Raw genomic sequence first — 21274 nt, 5'->3', positions numbered from 1 at the left:
GTGGGCAACCAGAAGTGCACGCAATACTCCAAATGTGGCCTAACCTGTGTTGCCAGTTTCAGGGAACCATACACTTGTACTCAAAGGTTTCTCTGTTCAACAATATTCCACAGGGTCCTCTTTTCACCATGTATGTCATGTCTTGGTTTAACTTAGCAAAATGCAACACTTCGCACTTGCCCAAGTTAAATTCCATCTACTAATCGCTTGCCCACATTTCCAGTTGGTCTATATCCTGTTGTAACCTTCAACAACTTTCTTCACTATACCATGAATTTGTTGTCATTTGCAACTTATTAATCATAATGTCTACATTGTCATCCAAATCATTAATACATAAAACAAGAAAGGACCCAGCACCTGTCTCTGCAGTACACCACTAATCAGAGGCCATCAATCTGAAAATCAGTCCCCTACTTTCAACCTATCGCAAACCTAGTATCCAATTTGTTAGTTAATCTTGGATCCCATGTGTTCTAAGAACTTTGTCAAAGGACTTGCTTTAAGTCCATGAGGACAATATCTGCCATCCTTATCAATCATTTTGGTCACCTCTTTTAAAAAAAAACTCAATCAAATTCACAAGATATGATTTTCCTTGCGCTAATCCATGCTGACTATCTGTAATCAGTCCTTGTCTTTCCAGATGCAAATAGATGCTGTCCCTCCAATCCCTTCCCATGACCTTTCTACCACAGATGTTTGGCTCACCAGCCTCTAGTTCTCTGGCTTATCCCTGATGTCCTTCTAAAAAAAAGAAAACATTAGCCTCCCTCCAGCCTTCTGAATATATATCCTTGGATATTTCATAACTTAACAATTTTATTTTTGATTTTTTATACTTAATGCAAATATTTTAATTTTTTCTACCTCTGAATTTTCAGATGTAATGATTCTAAATGTGTGACTTAGAATCAAAGAGGGCATTTTTGGATCTAACTGTTTAATTCTTAGATTAGACTGTTTCATTATTTTCTTTGCAGTTTAACAATTTATTATCTGCTTGTATTCTGAGTAATTCTTATATGCATATAACAGTTTAACATGCCTCTAGTGGCTAGACAAAGTATAATTCTGGAAAGCTCTGGAAGCTTCTTTGTCCTGTATTACTTGAATAAGTGCTTTCTCATTGGTTGACTCTTATCTACAATTATGAATGGGATCTTTCCTTATCTCTGTGGTATAAAAACTAGCTATTCTATACTAGGCGCCATCTTAATTAGAGCTTTCCCTTCACTTAGTAGACGTCTATCACCGTCTTTTCAACATTCCTTTGTTCTATCAATGCTTAATAAAACGATCGTGAAGCAACACGTTTTGTGCCTCTTTCCTGACTTCTGGAAGAACCTCGGATTAAAACATCAGAATACAACGCACGTCACCCATGGCTAACGAAGGCACAAAGATCTCTGCCAAAAGTTCCAAATTCCTGAAATAATTTTGGTCAGTCTCTTTTGCAGATTGCTTCTAAAATGCAGTACACAGAACTGAACACAGTACTCCGGTTGTGGTAAACTTGTGTCTTATAAAGGTTCATCATGATTTCCTAGCATTGGGACTCGACACCTATGTTCATAAAACCCATAAACGTTTTTAAACGTTTGTCTTGCTACTTTCAAAGAAGTGTGTACATACATCTTAAATCCCTTTCTCAGGTCTAATGAAGAGTCCCTCCTCTGAATATTGTGTCTGGTTCCAGACTTCTGACTTAAGGAAGGGCACACTTGTGACAGAGGAAGAGAGGGTCTACTATTTGATCAAGAAGGAGGGGAGGGAGGGGAAGGTGTCATATGAGGAGAGAGTAAACAGACTGCACCTGTACTTTACAGAGTTAAAAAAATTAAACATGACCACAGTTGAAACACACAGAATTCTTATGTGGCTTGACAGTGTAGATGAAGGGTGATGTTTCCCCTGTCTGAAGTATCTAAAACCAGGAGTCAAAGTCTCAAAATATATTCAGAAATTCCTGCTCCACTCTTTATGATCAAGACAAAAGGTAACTGAAGCAACACACATCAAAGTTGCTGGTGAACGCAGCAGGCCAGGCAGCATCTCTAGGAAGAAGTACAGTCGACATTTCAGGCCGAGACCCTTCGTCAGGACTAACTGAAAGACGAGCTAGTAAGAGATTTGAAAGTGGGAGGGGGAGGGGGAGATCCAAAATGATAGGAGAAGACAGGAGGGGGAGGGATGGAGCCAAGAGCTGGACAGGTGATAGGCAAAAGGGATATGAGAGGATCATGGGACAGGAGGCCTGGGAGAAAGAAAATGGGGAGGGGGGAACCCAGAGGATGGGCAAGGGGGTATAGTGAGAGGGACAGAGGGAGAAAAAGGAGAGAGAGAGAGAAAGAATGTGTGTATATAAATAAATAAAGGATGGGGTACGAGGGGGAGGTGGGGCATTAGCGGAAGTTAGAGAAGTCAATGTTCATGCCATCAGGTTGGAGGCTACCCAGATGGAATATAAGGTGTTGTTCCTCCAACCTGAGTGTGGCTTCATCTTTACAGTAGAGGAGGCCGTGGATAGACTTATCAGAATGGGAATGGGATGTGGAATTAAAATGTGTGGCCACTGGGAGATCCTGCTTTCTCTGGCGGACAGAGCGTAGGTGTTCAGCAAAATGATCTCCCAGTCTGCGTCGGGTCTCGCCAATTTATAGAAGGCCACATCGGGAGCACCGGACGCAGTATATCACCCCAGCCGACTCACAGGTGAAGTGTCGCCTCACCTGGAAGGACTGTCTGGGGCCCTGAATGGTGGTAAGGGAGGAGGTGTAAGGGCATGTGTCGCACTTGTTCCGCTTACAAGGATAAGTGCCAGGAGGGAGATCAGTGGGGAGGGATGGGGGAGACGAATGGACAAGGGAGTTGCGTAGGGAGCGATCTCTACGGAAAGCGGGGGGGGGAGGGAAAGATGTGCTTAGTGGTGGGATCCCGTTGGAGGTGGCGGAAGTTACGGAGAATAATATGTTGGACCCGGAGGCTGGTGGGGTGGTAGGTGAGGACCAGGGGAACCCTATTCCTAGTGGGGTGGTGGGAGGATGGAGTGAGAGCAGATGTACGTGAAATGGGGGAGATGCGTTTAAGAGCAGAGTTGATAGTGGAGGAAGGGAAGCCCCTTTCTTTAAAAAATGAAGACATCTCCCTCGTCCTAGAATGAAAAGCCTCATCCTGAGAGCAGGTGCGGCGGAGACGGAGGAATTGCGAGAAGGGGATGGCATTCTTGCAAGAGACAGGGTGAGAAGAGGAATAGTCCAGATAGCTCTGAGAGTCAGTAGGCTTATAATTGACATCAGTAGATAAACTGTCTCCAGAGATAGAGACAGAAAGATCTAGAAAGGGGAGGGAGGTGTCGGAAATGGACCAGGTAAACTTGAGGGCAGGGTGAAAGTTGGAGGCAAAGTTAATAAAGTCAACGAGCTCAGCATGCGTGCAGGAAGCAGCGCCAATGCAGTCAATGTAGCGAAGGAAAAGTGGGGGACAGATACCAGAATAGGTTTGAAACATAGATTGTTCCACAAACCCAACAAAAAGGCAGGCATAGCTAGGACCCATACGGGTGCCCATAGCTACACCTTTAGTTTGGAGGAAGTGGGCGGAGCCAAAGGAGAAATTATTAAGAGTAAGGACTAATTCCGCTAGACGGAGCAGAGTGGTGGTAGAGGGGAACTGATTAGGTCTGGAATCCAAAAAGAAGCGGAGAACTTTGAGACCTTCCTGATGGGGGATGGAAGTATATAGGGACTGGACATCCATAACTGAATCCTGGAGGTGAGGTGGTGAACAGCAACTGCATTAATCTTTAACCCCAGAGAAAAATAGCTCAAATGCTTGGAAAACCTTGGCTTTGTCAGCCATGTGTGGAGATTAGAGAAATAACTAGCAGGCATCCAAAGGAGGAGCATTTTTAAAGGGTTCAACCTACACGTGGAAAACTTCATAATCACCTGGGAATTCTGGGTCACAACAATATCATGAAGCATCACTTTGGTTGACAATTAATACAGACTCCACAAAATCCTAATGGCTCTTTTAACTGAGAGCTACTGCCAATCATGTAATCAGGTCAGGTTAAAAAAGTAATTTCCTAATTTCACACATCACAGACTGACTAAGTATATATTGCTGAACCACGTGTTCGATTCAGTCAGGTTTGTTTTTTCCATCTACCACTGATGAAGCTGATTTAATGAAGAATGGAATGGTTCCTGTTTTTCATTGTGGGTCATCTACACATGATTTTTTTTATCCTACTTTGAGACATTGGTCCTATGGGTTAGAACTGGAACTGACTTTTGTGACCTGAATGTAATAATTTCTTCACTTTGCTTTCCTTCACATAAAGTCTGGGACCTGCATTTCCCATTGCTAAACAGGTAGGACTATAGCCATGTATTATTGTAGAAAATGTAGGAGGAATGCAGTATTCCAATCATGACCTCCCCCGTCTCTCCTTTTAAGACTCAACTCTTTGACTTGGCCTTATCTGTTCATATTGGTCTGAGAACCCTTATGCTACGTTAAACTTTTCAGTGCTTTCTCCTAGTTAAGTAATAATTCAATTTTAAATTTCTCATTTTACTTCTCACCTCTCCCCTCCCGTTTATACGTTTGGAATTTTCTCCAGCCTCTACCACACATCCGGTCTGTTCAAGGGTGGAAGGCAGGTGTGGTTAAATTACATAAAGGGCAATACTCCAAGGTGAAAGTTAAATTAAGCCTGGAGAATGTACCAATGGGGGAAGAATTGTTATCTAAAAATAATACTAATAAAAATAAGTTAGGATTCTACAAAAAAAATGCTGGTTATGTGACATTGTTGAACTCAGTATTGAAGCCTGCAGGCTGTAATGTGCCCATTTTAAAGAGAAGGTGCTATCCTTTTAGTTTAAGTTGAGCTTCGTTGGAACAGTGAAGGAGATCCAGTTGATTTTAGGAGTGCAACGTTGAACTGAAGTGACATTAAAGAATCTTTAACTGTTTTCCTGTCTCCACAGATGCTGCCTGATAGAATGAAAATTTCCAGCATTTCTGATTTTATTCGTTTCCCAGCATATTCAGCATTCTAACTATAAGACAACTATAATGCAGAGTCACATTTGTCTTGCAATTTTTCCATACTTTACACAGACAATACGAACACATTCAGACTTCGCGTTTTCTTTCAAATCTCCATAGCAACAGCCGATTTGGACTGATAGGGGGCGCACTCCGGCGCGTACCGATGATGTATTTTGGACGCCCCAGGCTCTCAGGAGTCGCACGTGAGGACTCCTGGCGCGCGCCGATGACGCATTTTGGACGCGCCGGACTGTGGACGCCGTGCGAGTGCTTTTCTCAATTGCAATTTTCGGGGTTGTTTCTTCTCGTTGAATCACGAGGATGGCGGTGCCGGCTCCTCAGAAACGTTACTATCGGCAGCGTGCTCACTCCAATCCAATGGCGGATCACGCCTTCGAATAGTGAGTCGTAGTGGTATTGGATGATGATGATATGGGTAGTGGTAAAAGAGTGATCGGGAATGAGGGGCGAAAGAAAAGTGGGATGAAGGTAAAGAAAGGGAGTGCGTTATAGAGCGATACAGTAAGGATACAGGCCATTTGGCCTGACCGGTCCATACCGACCACGGTGCTGGCATCTTCTTCCCCAGTTCTCAGTCCGAAACGTCGACTGTTTATTTATTTCTATAGATGCTGCCTGACTGGCTGAGTTCCTCCAGCAATTTGTGTATGTTGCTTTGGATTTCCAGCATTTGCAGACTTTCTCGTGTTTAGTCAATTTTACTACGTTCGGCCCATATCCCACTGACCCCTCCCCCTCCATATGCTGCTTAAATTACAGTATTATATCTATCTCAACCATTTCTGCTGGTAGCTTTTTGCATTATACCCCCCCCCCCCCCCATCGTCTGCATGGAGAAGTTGCCTCTCAGGTCCCTTTTAAATATTTCCCCTCTCACTCTAAGCCTATGCCCCCTAGTTTTGGTCTCTATGCCTGGGAAAAGACTGTTAATGGCCAACTTATCAAAATCTCTTACAGAATTATAGAAGAGTACAGCACAGAAACAGGCCTTTCAGCCCATCTAGTCTGTGCTGAACAATTTAAACTGCCTACTCCCAACAACCTGCACTGAGACCATAGCTCTCCATAGCCCCTACCATCCACGTACCTATCCAACCTTCTCTTAAACATTGAAATTGAGCTTGCGTGCGCCACTTGTGCTGGCGGCTTGTTCCACACTTTCACGACACTGAGTGAAGAAGTTTCCCCCTCGTGTTCCCCTTAAACTTTTCACCTTTCACCCTTAACCCATGACCTGTAGTTGCAGTCTTACCCAACCTTTGTATAAAAAGCTTGTTAGCATTTATCTGATCTCCACCTCTCATAATTTTGCATGCCTCTATAAAATCTCCCCTCAACCTTCTATGTTCTAGGGAATAAAGTTCTAACCTATTCAATCTTTATATATAATTCTGGTCCTCCAGACCTGGCAACAACATCCTCATGATTTTATAAAACTCTTTATTTTTTTACGCTGCAGGGAATGAAAACCCAGTCAAGCCAGCATCTCCTGATAACTTGGGTCTTCTAGTCCTGGCAGCATCCTCGTAAATCTTTTCTGCACTTTTCCAGTTTAAAAATCACATCCTTCCTATTACAGGGCGATCAAAACTGTACAGAGGACTCCAAACGTGGCCTCACAACTTACACAACTGATACATAATATCCCAGTTCCTATACACAATGTCCGGACTAATGAAGGCCTGTGAAGATGGTGAAAGACACCCTTTTCACCACTGTCTGTTTGTCATGGCACTTTCAATAAACTATGTACTTATACTCCTAAATGTCTCTGTTCCATAGTGCCCTACCATTCACAGTATCAGCCCTATGTTGGTTTGACTTTCCAAAATATATTATCTCACACTTATCTGATGGCATAAATATCAATTTCTCTAACTTATGGTAATTTCTCTCCCTTCCCTTCTCTAGTTTCCATTCCCCATTCTGGTACCCCTCTTTCTTTTCTCACCTGTCCATCACCTCCCTCTGGTGCCCTCCTCCTTCCCTTTCTCCCATGGTCTAATCTCCTATCAGATTCCTCGTCCTTCAGGCCTTTACTTCCACCTATCACCTCCAAGCTTCCTCATTATTCCCTTCCCCCACCCACCTTTCCCTCACCTGACTTCACCTATCACCTGCCAACTTGTACAGTCGGCACTCCTTATCCGCGAGTTCCGCATGCGCGAATTCAACCAACTGCGAATCGAGAAAACCCGGAAGTGCTCTTCCAGCACTCATTGTTCGAACATATACAGACTTTCTTTTCTTATCATGATTATTATTCCCTAAAACAATGCAGTATAACAACTATTTTACATAGCAATTACATTGTATTAGGTATTATAAGTAATCTAGAGATGATTTAAAGTATATGGGAGGATGTGAGTAGGTTATCGTGGATCGGGATTGAAAAAAAACCGGAAGTTCTTTTACTAAGTAAGTCGGAACAGGTACATCCGGTATTATTTAGCGTCAGTTAGTCAAACGTTTGTCTTAGTATATACTATATATTTTACCTTTCTATGCATATAAAACACTTAAAAAACGTATGTTTCAGCGCCGGGCTTGGGAACGGAAGTTCCCGAGTTCAATCCAGTGACAAATCACTCCCGAGCGCGCTCTCCATCCGTGCCGGGTTGATGTGGAGCATCAAAAACCCAAAACCCAATAATTAAACCACTGCGTTGCTTATTAATAATTGTAGCTTTAATCGGGGCAGGGCTTTTCTCACTTTATCCTTTAAAACTGTTCTGATCGTTGACCGACTGTAGCCTAATGCTTTTCCAATGACCAATGGTATTTCACCTCTTTCCAATCGCTTTATTATTTCCGCTTTATTTTAAATCGCGATTGTGATTATTTTCATGAACAGAAACACTGTGGATTCAGAGCTCTGCCGCCGGGTCCTAATGTCCACCGCACTGAGACTGGTTAAATAAGGTCCGGGGTTCTGCTGGGTCCTAAGATCCACCACATTTAGACAGGTTGAATAAGGGACTTGAGCATCTGCACTTTTTCGTATCCGCGAGGGGTCCTGGAACCAATCCCTCGCGGATAAGGAGGGCCGACTGTACTCCTTCCCCTCCCCCACTAGCTTCTTTCCCCCTTCCTTTTCAGTTCTGATAAAGAGTCTCAGCCTGAAACATCGACTGTTTATGCCCCTCCATAGATGCTGCCTGACCTGCTGAGATCTTCCTTTATTTTGTGTATATTGCGCTGGGTTTCCAGCGTCTACAGAATCTCTTGTGGGTCTCTATTGAAATTCATTTGTCACTCCCCAGCCCACTTCCCAAACTAATCAAGGTCCCCCTGTAATCTGATAATCTTCACTGTCAACAATGCCTTATTTTGTGTCAAACATAGGTTTACTGATCAGTCCTTTTGCATTTGGGAGGCCCTCTGTTGATCGGGGTTGACCATGGATGTTGCGTTCTAGCTGTCATACGAGAGCGGGGGCAGTGCGACGTGGAGAGCAAGCTGTTAACCATGCAGCTGATGAACCCAAAGGAACTGCAGAGACCGATACAGTTTAGTACCAGCAGCTTCACAGGAGTTGCCAGTCAGCATTGAACTCAATGTAGGACTGCCTTAGGGTCTCCAGCTCCAGGTTTTTCCCTCAAGGTTTATTCCCAAAGCCTTCCCCATGAGTGGGTATAGCTGCAAGTCAGTGGAGGTTTAAGATCAGAGTTTTCCTTCTGGATGGGCTGCCAGCCACGGCCAATGAGCCTCATCTGCCGAAGCGACTGGTTTTAAGGCGCCAGTAACCCGCCTTTGCCTTCTCCTGTCAGTAGAAATAGTTCCGCTGGGCTTAGGAGCTAAGCCACACATGAAGGCCAGGAGCTGGACTTGGTTGTCAGAGGCTATTTGAGACGCACGGTATTGGAGCGTTTAAAAGGGAGTGGGAGCTTACCCCCACCACCAACTATAACAACCTTGCATTCTCATCCAAATCATTTATTTAAATAAAACAACGGTTCCAAGACCTCCATTCTGCGAAACAACTTTCACCCACCACCTTCCGCTTCTGACCTCAGCGCCAACCTTGAATCCACTGAGCTAGCTTTTCCTGGATTCCATTGGACCTAAGTTTCCAGACCAGCTCACCATGTGGGGATTTTTGTCAAACCTGCAGTACTGTGCAAAAGTCTTAGGCACATATATAGTGGAGCAGAGAGTGGGCTTGTAAATCTGGTGGGAGCAAAGGATGTTGGGAATGGTGAGAGTGGGGCGCTGCGGGAGGGGTCTAGGACAGGTGCCAGAGAAGGAGTGCCAGGGATGGGAGGCTGGCATGAGTGCCGACACACCCAGCCCTCAGAGACCAGGCAAAGTCATTTATTGATCATTACAGAATGTCTCTCTGGTGCATCCGTTCCGTCCACTCTCCCTTCCCCTTGTCCCAACCCTGATTCCACTCTCCCTGCCCCTTTCCCACTCTCAGTCCACAATAGAGACCCGCATCAGAATCAGGTTTATCATCATTCACGCATGTCATGAAATTTGTTTTTTTTTGGGCAGCAATACTGTGTAATACATAAAATTACTACAGTACTGTGCAAAAGTCTTAGGCTTCCTAGCTCATATAATATGCCTAAGACTTTTGCACAGTACAGTATTTCCTTACTTAAACCCATCACCCCAACTGGGGCATAGGCAACTCACCTGAGTCCTCTGTCCCGGGCCAGTCTTTCAAGTTGTCCGCAGGTGTAGCCCATCGAAGATCCTTCCTCCCAAGGATGAGGTGTTTGGAGCTTGTGTTTGTGTTTCTGTAGCTCTGGGTTTTTACGGGATGGGTTTGCTAGCCCCATGCCCAACTCTTCTCCTTATGCAGCCGGGCTTGGGACTGTCCATGGTGGAGTTACTTTTGTCGAATGCCTTTGTAAAAGCCCAAATAGACGACATCCACTGCCCTGCCCTTATCTACCCTTTTAGTTACCTCTTCAGAAAATTAAAGGTTTGTCAAACATGACTTTCCACACGCAAAGCCACGCCAATGTCTCCTAATCAGATTCTGTCTGTTGAAATGCTAGTGGTTCCTGTCCCTCAGAATTCCCTCCAGTAACTTCCCCACTACTGTTGTCAGGCTGACCCACCTGTGATTCGCTAGCTTGTTCTTACTTTCCTTTTTAAACTACAGAACAACATTAGCCATCCTACAGACTTTGGGAGCTTCACCAGTGGCCAACAGTGAAGGAAATATTTCTGCAAGGGCCTCTGCAATTTCTTCTCTACTCTCCTCAAAGTCCAAGGCTGCACATGCTTATAACCATAAAACAGAAGCAGTTTAGAAAATAGTCTACACCTGTCATGGGGATTTATCCACAGTAATGCATTGCAAGCCAGCAAATATCTCCTCCCTGGAAAATATCTGCACCAGTTTCCCTTATCCCTTGAGCAACTACGATTTTCTCCTCAGTTAGCATCAAAGAAAAATATTCAGAAAATAATTCCCACCCATCTCCTGCAGCTGGAGACATAGATGGCCCTGCTGGTATCTAAGAGGACCTACTCTCTCCCATCTACCCTTTTATTCTTTATATTACCTGAGGCTGGGGGCAGGGAATAAAACATTGATCATTGGAATGATGAAGATGCATTTATTGTGGATGTGAATTCTGTTGTATTTTGTCTCCAGCCCTGTTAGGCCTGAGGAGATGGATTGGTCTCAGTACTACCCTGAATACTTCAAACCACACTCTGACAAGGATCATCACGATGATGACAAAGATGTAACCGATAATAATTTGAAATTTCAAGTGGAATTTGCAGACATAGGGTGTGGCTATGGAGGCCTACTGGGTAAGTATGTGTTATTGGACCAGTGTTCTGTGGCTTCACGAGATTTCACTAAGCCTAGGTATTGAAAGTTGCATTTTCCCTTGTGATTAACTCCTTGTCTATGTTAATTTCAGAAAAACCCTGGAGGGCATTTTAAAATTGAAGATCATGAACGAGTAGCGTTAAAACACAATAAGTTCTGAAATTGTAGCTTTTATGGGGATAAATTAATATTACAGTTTGGTGGCCTTTCATCAGAACTAGTAAATTTTAAGAGAGAGATCATTCGAGATGCAGTAAAACTGGGGAGGGGAGAAGAGAATGAAAGGCAAGGTCTGAGGTAGGTAGAAGCAGAGGAGAAAGTTTGATAGTGGAAGGTGAAAGAAGATTTTAAAGAATAGCTTTGTCACTTGTGTGGCAACATGGAGTGAAGTCAACACAGTCCGAGGATGTGCTGGGGGCAGCCCACATGTGTTGCCATGCTTCCAGCACCAACGTGACTTGCCCGAAACATACTAACCCTAACCTGTACGTCTCCTGGAATGTGGGAGGAGTCTGGAACACTTGGAGGAAACTCGCATGGTCACAGGGAGAACATACAAACTCCTTGCAGACAGTGGCAGGAATTGAACCCAATATTTTAGTCGCTGGCACTTCTTATCGTGTCGTTATGCTCTTCTTATCGTGTCGTTATGCTAACTGCTGTGCTACTGTGATGGTAATAGGGCAAGTGGAAGTAGAAAAGGAGCATCTGAGGAAGAGATGTCAGAGGCATCACTAGAAATATTTAGTAATTTGTTAGAAACCAATATCGTACCAGAGGACTCCAGGTACAGGCTGTCTCCAGATAAGGAAATAGCCTGTATTACATCACGTGTTCACACAGATGATGTGCGTCTCTACTTCCACAACCTTTTCAAGCAACAAGCTCCAAACCCTTACTCTCTATTACCCTCAACTCTTCTGAGCAATTTTTTCCCGAATGTGCCAATCGGCCCCTGGTATTGAGCTCTCTGGTAGGGGAATTTGACTTTTCCTATGCACACTACATTCAGGTCTTTTAATTTTACAGACATCAATAAATCTCCCCTCTGCCATCTCTGTTCCAACAAAAACAGCCCCAGCCCAGTTGATCTATCCTTATTAACAAGGAGGATGTTGCTGAGACTGGATTCCAGCCCTTCTGATAATCTTTATTAATAAATTGACGTGGATGTGGAATAATTACCATTCCAAAAGTCAGAATTATGTAACCCCAAAGGTGGGTTATTTTGTATTGATGAATTGTCGAAATATCCATGTCTCAAGGCACAGTGGATGATTGGTGATAACTGGCATCTCTGCAAGTGGAGCACTCGCTTCGTATTGTACTGGAGTCTTCACCTGGATTATGTGCCCATGGTGTGGGACCATGAAACCACAGCTATCAATCACTCAGTAGCTTGCTTTAGTTAGGTCTTAGGCTTTCATGAGAATCTTCTGGTGCCTCTTTAAGCCAATTTACCTCTGTAGAGATTTACAGCAGTGATTTTTGTATGCTTTACTTGTACCACGTGGAGGAAGAGATAGAATATGGGCAGAATTGTTTGATGCTTGGCTTAAATCGGTGTCCATCAAATCTCCATCATTCCAGGAAATTCAGCAAGATCAACAATAATGAGGAAATTTTTTTTTACAGTGGAGTTATCTCCTCTCTTTCCCAATTCACTAATTCTGGGGCTAGAAATCAGAGTGAAGGTATCTGACTATGTCATAGATCGGATCAAATCCCTAAGAGCTTCAAACCCTGGAAAATACCAGAACATCGCTTGCATCAGAAGCAACGCAATGAAGTACTTGCCAAACTTCTTCAACAAGGGACAGGTACGGTGCTTAGCTCATTCGGTAGCCAATTCTGGTTATGTAACTCAAATAGTAATTCAGAAACTTCAACTAATGGTCCAGACACAAGTTAAAATTCCACCAAAGCAGATGAGTGTTTAAATTCTATTCAGTCTGGAATTGAAATGAGCAGCTGTGAGATTTTTTTGCATCCACCCAAGAGGTAGGAAGGACCTTGATTTAATGTTTTTTTTGTGACAGGTGCCTTTGTTGTTTAGCACTCACTCATTACTGTTGTTTGTCTAGATCATGAATCCTGGCCTGTGTAGCAACAATAAAGCACTATATCTGGTTCAGCCCTGTCTTTTGAGGGAGGAAATATGCCATCTGGTGTATATGTGACTGTCGGCTACCCTCTGAATTAGGCAAGCAAATAACTCTGTTTGGGGGCATTTAAGGACCAGGCATTAAATGTCACTGTTGTTAGTGATGCTCTTGTCCCATGAAGTTTAACTCTTGAATTACTGAGTATTTCAGAAACCATTTGCTTGTTTAATCATTGACTGTTTGAATACTCTAATGAAGAGGGCCATGAATGGTTAGCCATTGAATCTGAATCAGATTTATTTCATTGACATATGTGAAATTTGTTGTTTTGCTGCAGCAGTATGTTGCAAGGATGTAAAAAAAATCTGTAAATTACAAACAAATTAATAGTGCAAAAAAGGGAATAATGAGGTTCAAACACGAGGAAATCTGCAGATGCTGGAATTTCAAGCAACGCACATAAAAGTTGCTGGTTCACGTGTTTATAGGTTCATGGTTCAAAAATCTATATTTAACATATTTAAGGCTGAGAATGGATGTTTTTTGACATTGGAGTAAAAGGGTATGAGAAATGAGCAGAAAAGTGCACGAGAAAGCAATGGTGATCTTATTGAATAGTAGAGAAGGGTTGAGAGGCTGAATGATCTATGGCTGTTTCCTACATTGTTTAAAATTTATCCAGCTTCATGTTCTAGGAAGTATATTGCTTTCAGTTTAAAGGGCTTTGTTTCTATTTACAGCTGAGCAAGATGTTCTTTCTTTTTCCGGATCCACATTTTAAGAAGACAAAACACAAATGGCGGATTATTAGCTCAACGTTGCTGGCTGAGTACGCCTATGTTCTGCGTGTGGGGGTAAGAGCCCTTTCTTTCCATATGTGTTTGGAAGGCATATTCTAACAGGCTTCATTCTTGGGAAAAGTTCAAGTAAAATTGGGTGTAAAGAATTTTTTAATCTTAATAACTGATACGAAGCCTGCAATAGTCAGTCTGTTCATCAAAATATAAGAAAACAGGAGCAGGAGTAGGCAGGCAGCCCCCCCCCATTCAATATGATCGGGGCTAATCTACCCCAGGCCTCATTTCTGCTGTGTCAGTTCCCCATAGCCCTTAATTCCATGTTTTTTTAAATATATGTACTTTTTTAAAAAAATGATCCAGCCTGTAGAGATCCCCTGCCCCTATGAGAGCAAGTTCCAACACACCTCAGTTTTAAATGGCCACTCCGTTGTAACTATGTCCATTCATTCAACACTTTCCCACTAATTGAATCATCTTAATAGCTAACCAGTCATGTCTCCTCAGAATCACATGTGGCAATAGGATCGCTTATTTTTCTGAACTCCAAATAATATAGATCTAATTTCTTTAGCTGCTCTTAAATAGGACAGCACTTTCCTCCCAGGAATTAGCCTACTGAATATCTTTTGGACTGTCTCCAAAGTCAGTATATTCTTTCTTAACGAAGGGTAACAAATAGAGAATTTAGATTTTGGCTGAACCGAAGCACATGCATTTATTAAATGCTCAAGCAAGCTCACATGTAGTTTCTGAGCCCTCTCTTTGCTGCCGCCTTATTTTTCTTCAAGATATCTTCTAATACTTCCATGTGAGCATCCCTTGCTTTTAATCACTCCATTATAGTTAGACATGTCTTAAACTGCTTGAGCACCAAGCTCTGGAATTCCCTCCCTTAAACCTCTCTACCCTCCTTTCCCCTCTTTGTAAGGTCTTGTCATCTGACCTAATAGATTGGCTTAATTTGTACGTCTAAACATAGAGCGAAATGCATCATTTGCCTCAACAACCAACACAGTCCGAGGATGTGCTGGAGGCAGCCTGCGATTGAACAATTTACCTACCATCACAACAGGTCAGCAGCTGATGCCATTTCATTGGCTCTTCACTCGACCCTGGAACATCTGGGCAGCAAAGGTGCATACATCAGGATGCTCTTTACTGACTACAGCTCTTCATTCAATACTATCATCCCCTCAAATAAGCTTCAAGACCTGGGCCTCAATAACTCCTTCTGCAATTGGATCCTTGATTTCCTCACTTGCAGATCCCAGTCAGTTTGGATTGGCAACCACATCTCCTCCACAATCTCTATCAGCACAGGTGCACCACAAGGCTGTGTGCTTAGTCCCCTGCTCTACTCACTTTATACCTATGACTGTGAGGCTAAGCACAGCTCCAATGCCATATTCAAGTTTACTGATGACACCACTGTTGTAGGCTGAATCAGCGTATAAGAGAGATTGAAAATCTGGCTGAGTGGTGCCACAGCAACAATCTCACTCAGTGTCAGCAAGACTAAGGAGCTGATTATTGACTTAAGGAGGAGGAAACCAGAATTCCGTGAGAGTTTCCTGATTGGGGGATTGGAGGTGGAGGGGGTCATCAACTTTAAATTCCTTGGTGTTATCATTTCAGAGGATCTGTTCTGGGTCCAGCACGTAAGTGCATATACAAAGATTTTCTACTTTCATAGAAGTTTGTGAAGACTCAGTATGTCATCTAAAACTTTGACAACCTTCTATAGATGTGGGGTGGAGAGTATAGACTGGCATATTTGTTATCTCAATATTTATTACATTTTTTCCCATCTCATTTTGTATTTGCACAGTTTTTTTGCACATTAACTGTTGTCTGTCCTATTGTATTTCTTCTACTGTGAATGCCTGCAAGGAAATGAATCTTGGGGTAGTATATGTTAACATATATGCACCTTATAATAAATTTATTGTGAACTTTGAGCAAGTGTCGCATTCTTCCAGTGCCATCATAGCATGCTCATGACTTACTAACCCTAACCAATATGTCTTTGTCGGAGGAAATTGGATCATTCATAACTCTGGTGTCAACATTTTTCTTGATAATGCTGTTCTACATCTTCGGATGATTTTTTGAGATTTTTGTCAATTGCAAGTTAGGCTGGTCTGATTGGATTGAATTGGGGTTTGTGTTTGCATGTTCCTCAATTCAGGGCCAACCAATTAACAGTATTAATACAGAAATTAGAAGTCTAAAGTAAACATTTAAAGAAAAATATAAACATTTTAAAATGAGTAAATGTTTTTTAAAAATACATATATCGACATACAGTTTTGCTAAGTTGCAGTGCCACAAGGGCACATTTAATATATTTCTCTTATGATTTTATATAACTATTTATTTGCATTTTTCCACATTAGGGTTTAGTTTATACCATTACTGATGTGCAGGAAGTACATGAGTGGATGGTCAAACACTTCACAGAGCACCCCTTGTTTGAAAGAGCACAACTAGAGGATCTGGTGAGAGCTACACACAAATTTACTACAAAGTTAAAATTGTCTTTTGTCTTGGGTGTATCTCAAAAATGTAATATATATTAATAATGCTTTGTGCTTCAGTTGTTTTACAAACATCTTCCACTTTTTATGCCAACTTTGCAAGACTGCAATTTCTTTTGTGTCACTGGTGCTTTAATAGAAGCTAAACTGAAGTTGTACAGCTTATTTAGCCTTGCTAACCCCATCCTGTTCTTGCCTTATCAATCATTACAGGAATCTGAAAAATGAATCTTTTTTTTTCTCCCCTTCTCAGCTTTGGGACACTCAGCTAATTAGGCCAACAGTTGCTATCTTGCCTTTGTTCACAGAAACATACATTTGCAAAGGAGTCCACACTTTGAGTGGATATAAAATCAACTTGAGTCTTATACTGACTTAGAATTATTTCCTAAAAGCAATAAAATTATGGAGTCTTGATTCCCTTTGACTCTGAACTATTGGGAATCTTGCATGAGTACGATTTGCAAAAGTCAAATTGAAAGGTTGGCCATGGCTTTGTTAGCATGCTTTAGTTGTATACAGTAGAATCTTCTCAGATTATCTCCTCTCTTCCCTTTCTTTCTGTTACATCATATTTGTTGCACTTTGTGGTGTTTTGCTGTGTTTTGAGGCAAGGTGTTATTTTTTAGTTATCCCTGTGTAATTTATTGTGCTATCTAGTTTCCCATTCTTTTCCCCTTTGTTCATAGTTGGAGACTGACTATGGCAGCAATGGAGGCTACTTTTCTGACGCCTATCTTGTTTTGTTTAATCTAGAAGGATGATATCATTGTCGATCGTCTGGGTGTATGTACAGAAGAAGGCAAAAAAGTATTAAGGAGTGGTGGACAGAATTTTACTGCAGTGTTCCGACGAATTGAGGGGAAAAACCCGAAGCTAAAAACTGAAGGGGAAAAGTCTTGAGAAGAGCACCCTTTGCCTTGATTTACAAGGAAAGTGACTGTAGAAAAACACACTGCTTGGTTGGAACACACTTGGTGTCCTCTATTTTAGCCGCATAAATCAGAGATGCTACATTAAAGAGTTCCATTTCACTTTTTTTATTATAAAACCAGATAAAAGAAAACTAGCATGGAAAAAGTTGATAACTATACTCACATGTGGGTAGGTATTTCAGTGTGCCGACAGGGGAAGCATTGAAAATCTGTTTCCTTATATATCATTTTTGAGATGTTCTGTTTTTCCCAAAGATTCCCAAAAAAATAAGGAATACTTAATTACCTGATGTGATGCAAACTATTCAGTGTGATTTCCTGCAAGTTATCACCATATCTGCTGTTTATTCTAGCATGTTTGTATTGTTGCTGTGAGATAGGTGTGATAACTTGTTGATTCTGAGACATTTGCTTATACCTGCACATTCTATCACTGCTACTTGAATTGCAACAGCAATCGCACTTCAGAAATAATTTAGAAGCTTTGGAGCATCCTGTGATCATTTAAAAAAAGAAAATGACGGCTTTTTCTCTTGACACCTTAGGGAATTTATCAGATGTGCTCAATGCTATGTTACTGTCCTAAATTACTTTGAACTTTTGGTATAACTGTCCTTGGTGCAATCCACCTCCGGTTTATATGATTTGCCAAGTCAGAAGGGTATGGATTCAAATCCTATTTCAGAAATGTGAAATTTGGCTGGCTGTGTGGTGTGGAACTGAGGGAGTGATGCATTGTTGGAGGTTTCAAAGGTGAGAACTTTTTTTGTTCAAATAAAAATCATTTGGCACCAAAGGAGCAATATGCCACTGGACTGGCCAAATTTCCTCCCTCTACATTTGCCACCAATAATAGACCAACTGTTTATCCATTTATTTTTCTATTCCTGGGACTTTGAGGTGCCTAGATTGACCATTTGCAGCGTAGAAAATATTTCAGAGTTAAGTGAGCTACCTTTAAAACCAAAATTGTTGTCATTATTTATATGGCAGGTATAACCTTAGATCTTAATCAAAGTCAAAATTTTCTTTATCCTTTTATTCATATTCCTATCTGTCCTGCTGGATAACATTTTTAAAAGATGGGATATAATTGTACAGTGGAGGAACGTGACCTTCAGCCAGCATGCCCATGCCAACCATCAAGTACCTATCCACACCAATCCCATTTACTAGTACTTCGTCCATAGCTTTCTGTGTGTTGGTAATTCGTGCTCATCTAGATAAAATGTAAAGTTTCTGCCTCTATCAACTTTTCAAGCAGTGTGTTTCAGATTCCATCCACCCAGTGAGTGAAATAATCCTTCCTCAGATCCCCTTTGAACCTCCCAATCTTATCTTTAACCTTCTGGTTTTGGACACCTCTGAAATGGGGAAAAGTTTCCTTCCATCTACCCAATCCTCACTCCTCATAACTTTGAGCACCTCTATCAGGTCTTTCTTTAGTTTCTTTCACTCCAAGGACAAAACGCAGCCTATCTGGTGTGTCCTCATAACTGAAACACTCCATTTTACACAACATCCTGTTGAATCACCTCTATACGCTCTCCAGTGTAACCATGTCCTTCCAAAGTATGGTTAGCAGAACTGCACACAATATGCAGCAGTGGCCTAACCAATGTCTTATAAAATTGTACCATAACCTTATATTCTGCAGCTTGGCCAATAAAGACCCATATCCACCTTAACCTCCATACCAATCTGAGCTGTCCCATTATTTTGGGCACCTTTGGCCTTGTACACCAAGGTCCCTCGGATGTTTGTAATGATTTGCAGTTCAGTGTTCTAAACACCTCCACTTGCATTCTCTTAAAGAATCAGGTTTTGAGAAAGCTGGTTCCACTGCCAAATTGTTTCAGTGCCTGTGCTGATATTAGAGCTTTCCCACAGTAGGCTTCGGGTTCATTGCAACATCTTTGCTAATCTAATCATTTAAGACCTATGAACCTACATTGTGTGTGGTAGACTTTGATAATGGACCAGATTCAACTAGCTCATGCATACTTTGACAGCAGTCGTAGATCAAGTTTATTGTTCTGTCCTAGATACCAAATTTTTGGCCATTTAAGTCAAAATTGCCGTTTTCAGACAGGTGGGTCAGAAATTATAGCACAAGACTTAGAAAAAGATAATAATTAACTGAAAGGTCATCATGTGAGTTAAGGCTGTAAAGAACCAGAAATGTTTAAAGCCTTTCAAACTTTTGACTTAGAATATGTTAATTGGGTAAGGGTTCTTTTTGGTTGTAAAGAGTGTTTTGTAGACTTGTTCTTGCATCTTTACAAATGAAAACAGTTTAAGAAGGGATATCTGTATTTTGTTCTGCGTATGCAGACACTCTTCTCCCATTTTGTTTACTTTTGCCTGCATTTTCAAGCTATGAAGCTCCTGTCATTTTGGGTGGAATAAGGAAATTTATGAAATTGCATTCAGAATTTCAAAACTGCAGGTTTCTGTTCATAGCTTGTGTGTGTTCAGTAAAGTATTTCAATTTGTGAAATGCAAGTTTCTCTCCCTTTATTACAATTAGCCTGGCCTTGTATGAAAAGATCATAACTACACAAATTTTGGACAATAATTGCACTATGAATGACCAAAAGCTCTTTTTACTGAACCATTGGATGGACCTTAAAGAATATTGCTGCAATTTCACTCTTTCAATAACAGTACATCATGTGAGCAATACCACGAGATAGTGAACACATCTCAAGAAATTGGAATATATGCAGTTACTGTTTGCTATGCATCAGGCTTAAATTAAAATTTAAGTCGGTAAAAGATATTTTAGTCAGTAAAAGTGTTTGAATTTCCAGCAATACTTTCTTCATAGGTACTGTCAGACTCGAGGATGACTTGCTTCTACTTCTGTTCTGAGGTGATTGATGAGACTAATGTGGGGTCCACAGACATTGCTGCAGGAGAGGTGGTCAATTGGGTCGTTTGTAGGGGTGGTGCATTCCTCCTGCCATTTACACACTGCTTTCATGTGTGTCGGTGTCACCTGCAATGCTGCTCCTCCAGTTTGAGTGGCCATTTGTTTCCAAAAGTCTGGTGATGTTGTACTTTGAAGAAGGTTTGAGATTATCTTCATTTTTTCTTCTATTCATCTGCTAATCTTATGTTATGATGGAGCTTTGAATAGGATATAAACTTTGGGAGTCTGACGAATAAACTCTACTCGGGCTTCCAGCCGGGTACAGGTACTGTATCAATTATAACCAGCATTTTGATGACAAACTCTGCCATCTTTGGGGATGAAGAAGTTGACAGAGTTTGTCTTTGAAACGTCAGTTATAATCAATACCTATATTCGGCTGGAAGCCCCAGGGGAGATGATTCATCATATATGCCAGGAATGCACTAAATTCTTTTTTGGGAGTCTGATGTTGGCCATGCAAGTGCTGTCATCTTCCTAAAGCAGCTGGCTGACTGTAATTAGGGCCTCAGTGCTGGGCTGTTAGCCTGGGAGAAGATGCTAATGATGGCTTGCTTCTCCTGCCAGTGGGTTTGGAGGATTTCACAGTGATATTGTTGGTGGTCTCTCCCCAGTGTCTCAAACAGACTCCAGGTCTCAGTAGCATATAGGAGTGCAGGGATCACTGCTGTCAGTATGCCATGAGTCATTCACTGGGTTTGAGGTCTTAAACCGCAACACCCTTTTTCCTCAGATGACACAAAATGGCCTGCATAGATTATCAAGGATCGACTTTATTTGCCATGTACATTTACATGTATTAGGAATTTGCTGTGGTGTGTTGGTGTGACATGCAACACAAACAACACCATTCAACGATTATAAAGAATTAAATAGGGAATAAAATGTGCGTTAAGTACATAAATACGAGGGGTGATTGATAAGTTTGTGGCCTAAGGTAGAAAGAGATGAGTTATTAACTTCAAACTTTCTGCATAATCACTCAGAGTTGAACTGCATGTACAAGTAACGAGAGCTGTATAACTCATCTCCTTCTACCTTAGGCCACAAACTTATCAATCACTCCTCCTGTGGACC

The 21274-nt window shown here is 41.7% G+C and overlaps 1 protein-coding gene across 1 annotated transcript; it reads left to right on the top strand.

Moving 5' to 3' along the window:
* Positions 1-5313: 5313 nt before the first annotated feature.
* On the top strand, positions 5314-20949 carry mettl1 (methyltransferase 1, tRNA methylguanosine). Its single transcript, XM_063037355.1, has 6 exons — positions 5314-5465; positions 10700-10863; positions 12521-12705; positions 13731-13844; positions 16187-16288; positions 17084-20949. Exons 1-6 carry the CDS (start codon positions 5386-5388, stop codon positions 17228-17230), a joined length of 792 nt encoding a protein of 263 aa, XP_062893425.1. The 5' UTR covers positions 5314-5385; the 3' UTR covers positions 17231-20949.
* Positions 20950-21274: the final 325 nt, after the last annotated feature.

The sequence above is a fragment of the Mobula hypostoma genome, chromosome X1 (genome assembly GCF_963921235.1).
Source record: "Mobula hypostoma chromosome X1, sMobHyp1.1, whole genome shotgun sequence".
Classification (NCBI taxonomy): Eukaryota; Metazoa; Chordata; class Chondrichthyes; order Myliobatiformes; family Myliobatidae; genus Mobula; species Mobula hypostoma.
Note: the sequence above shows the minus strand (reverse complement) of the source record. Positions and strands in the feature narration are given on the sequence as shown.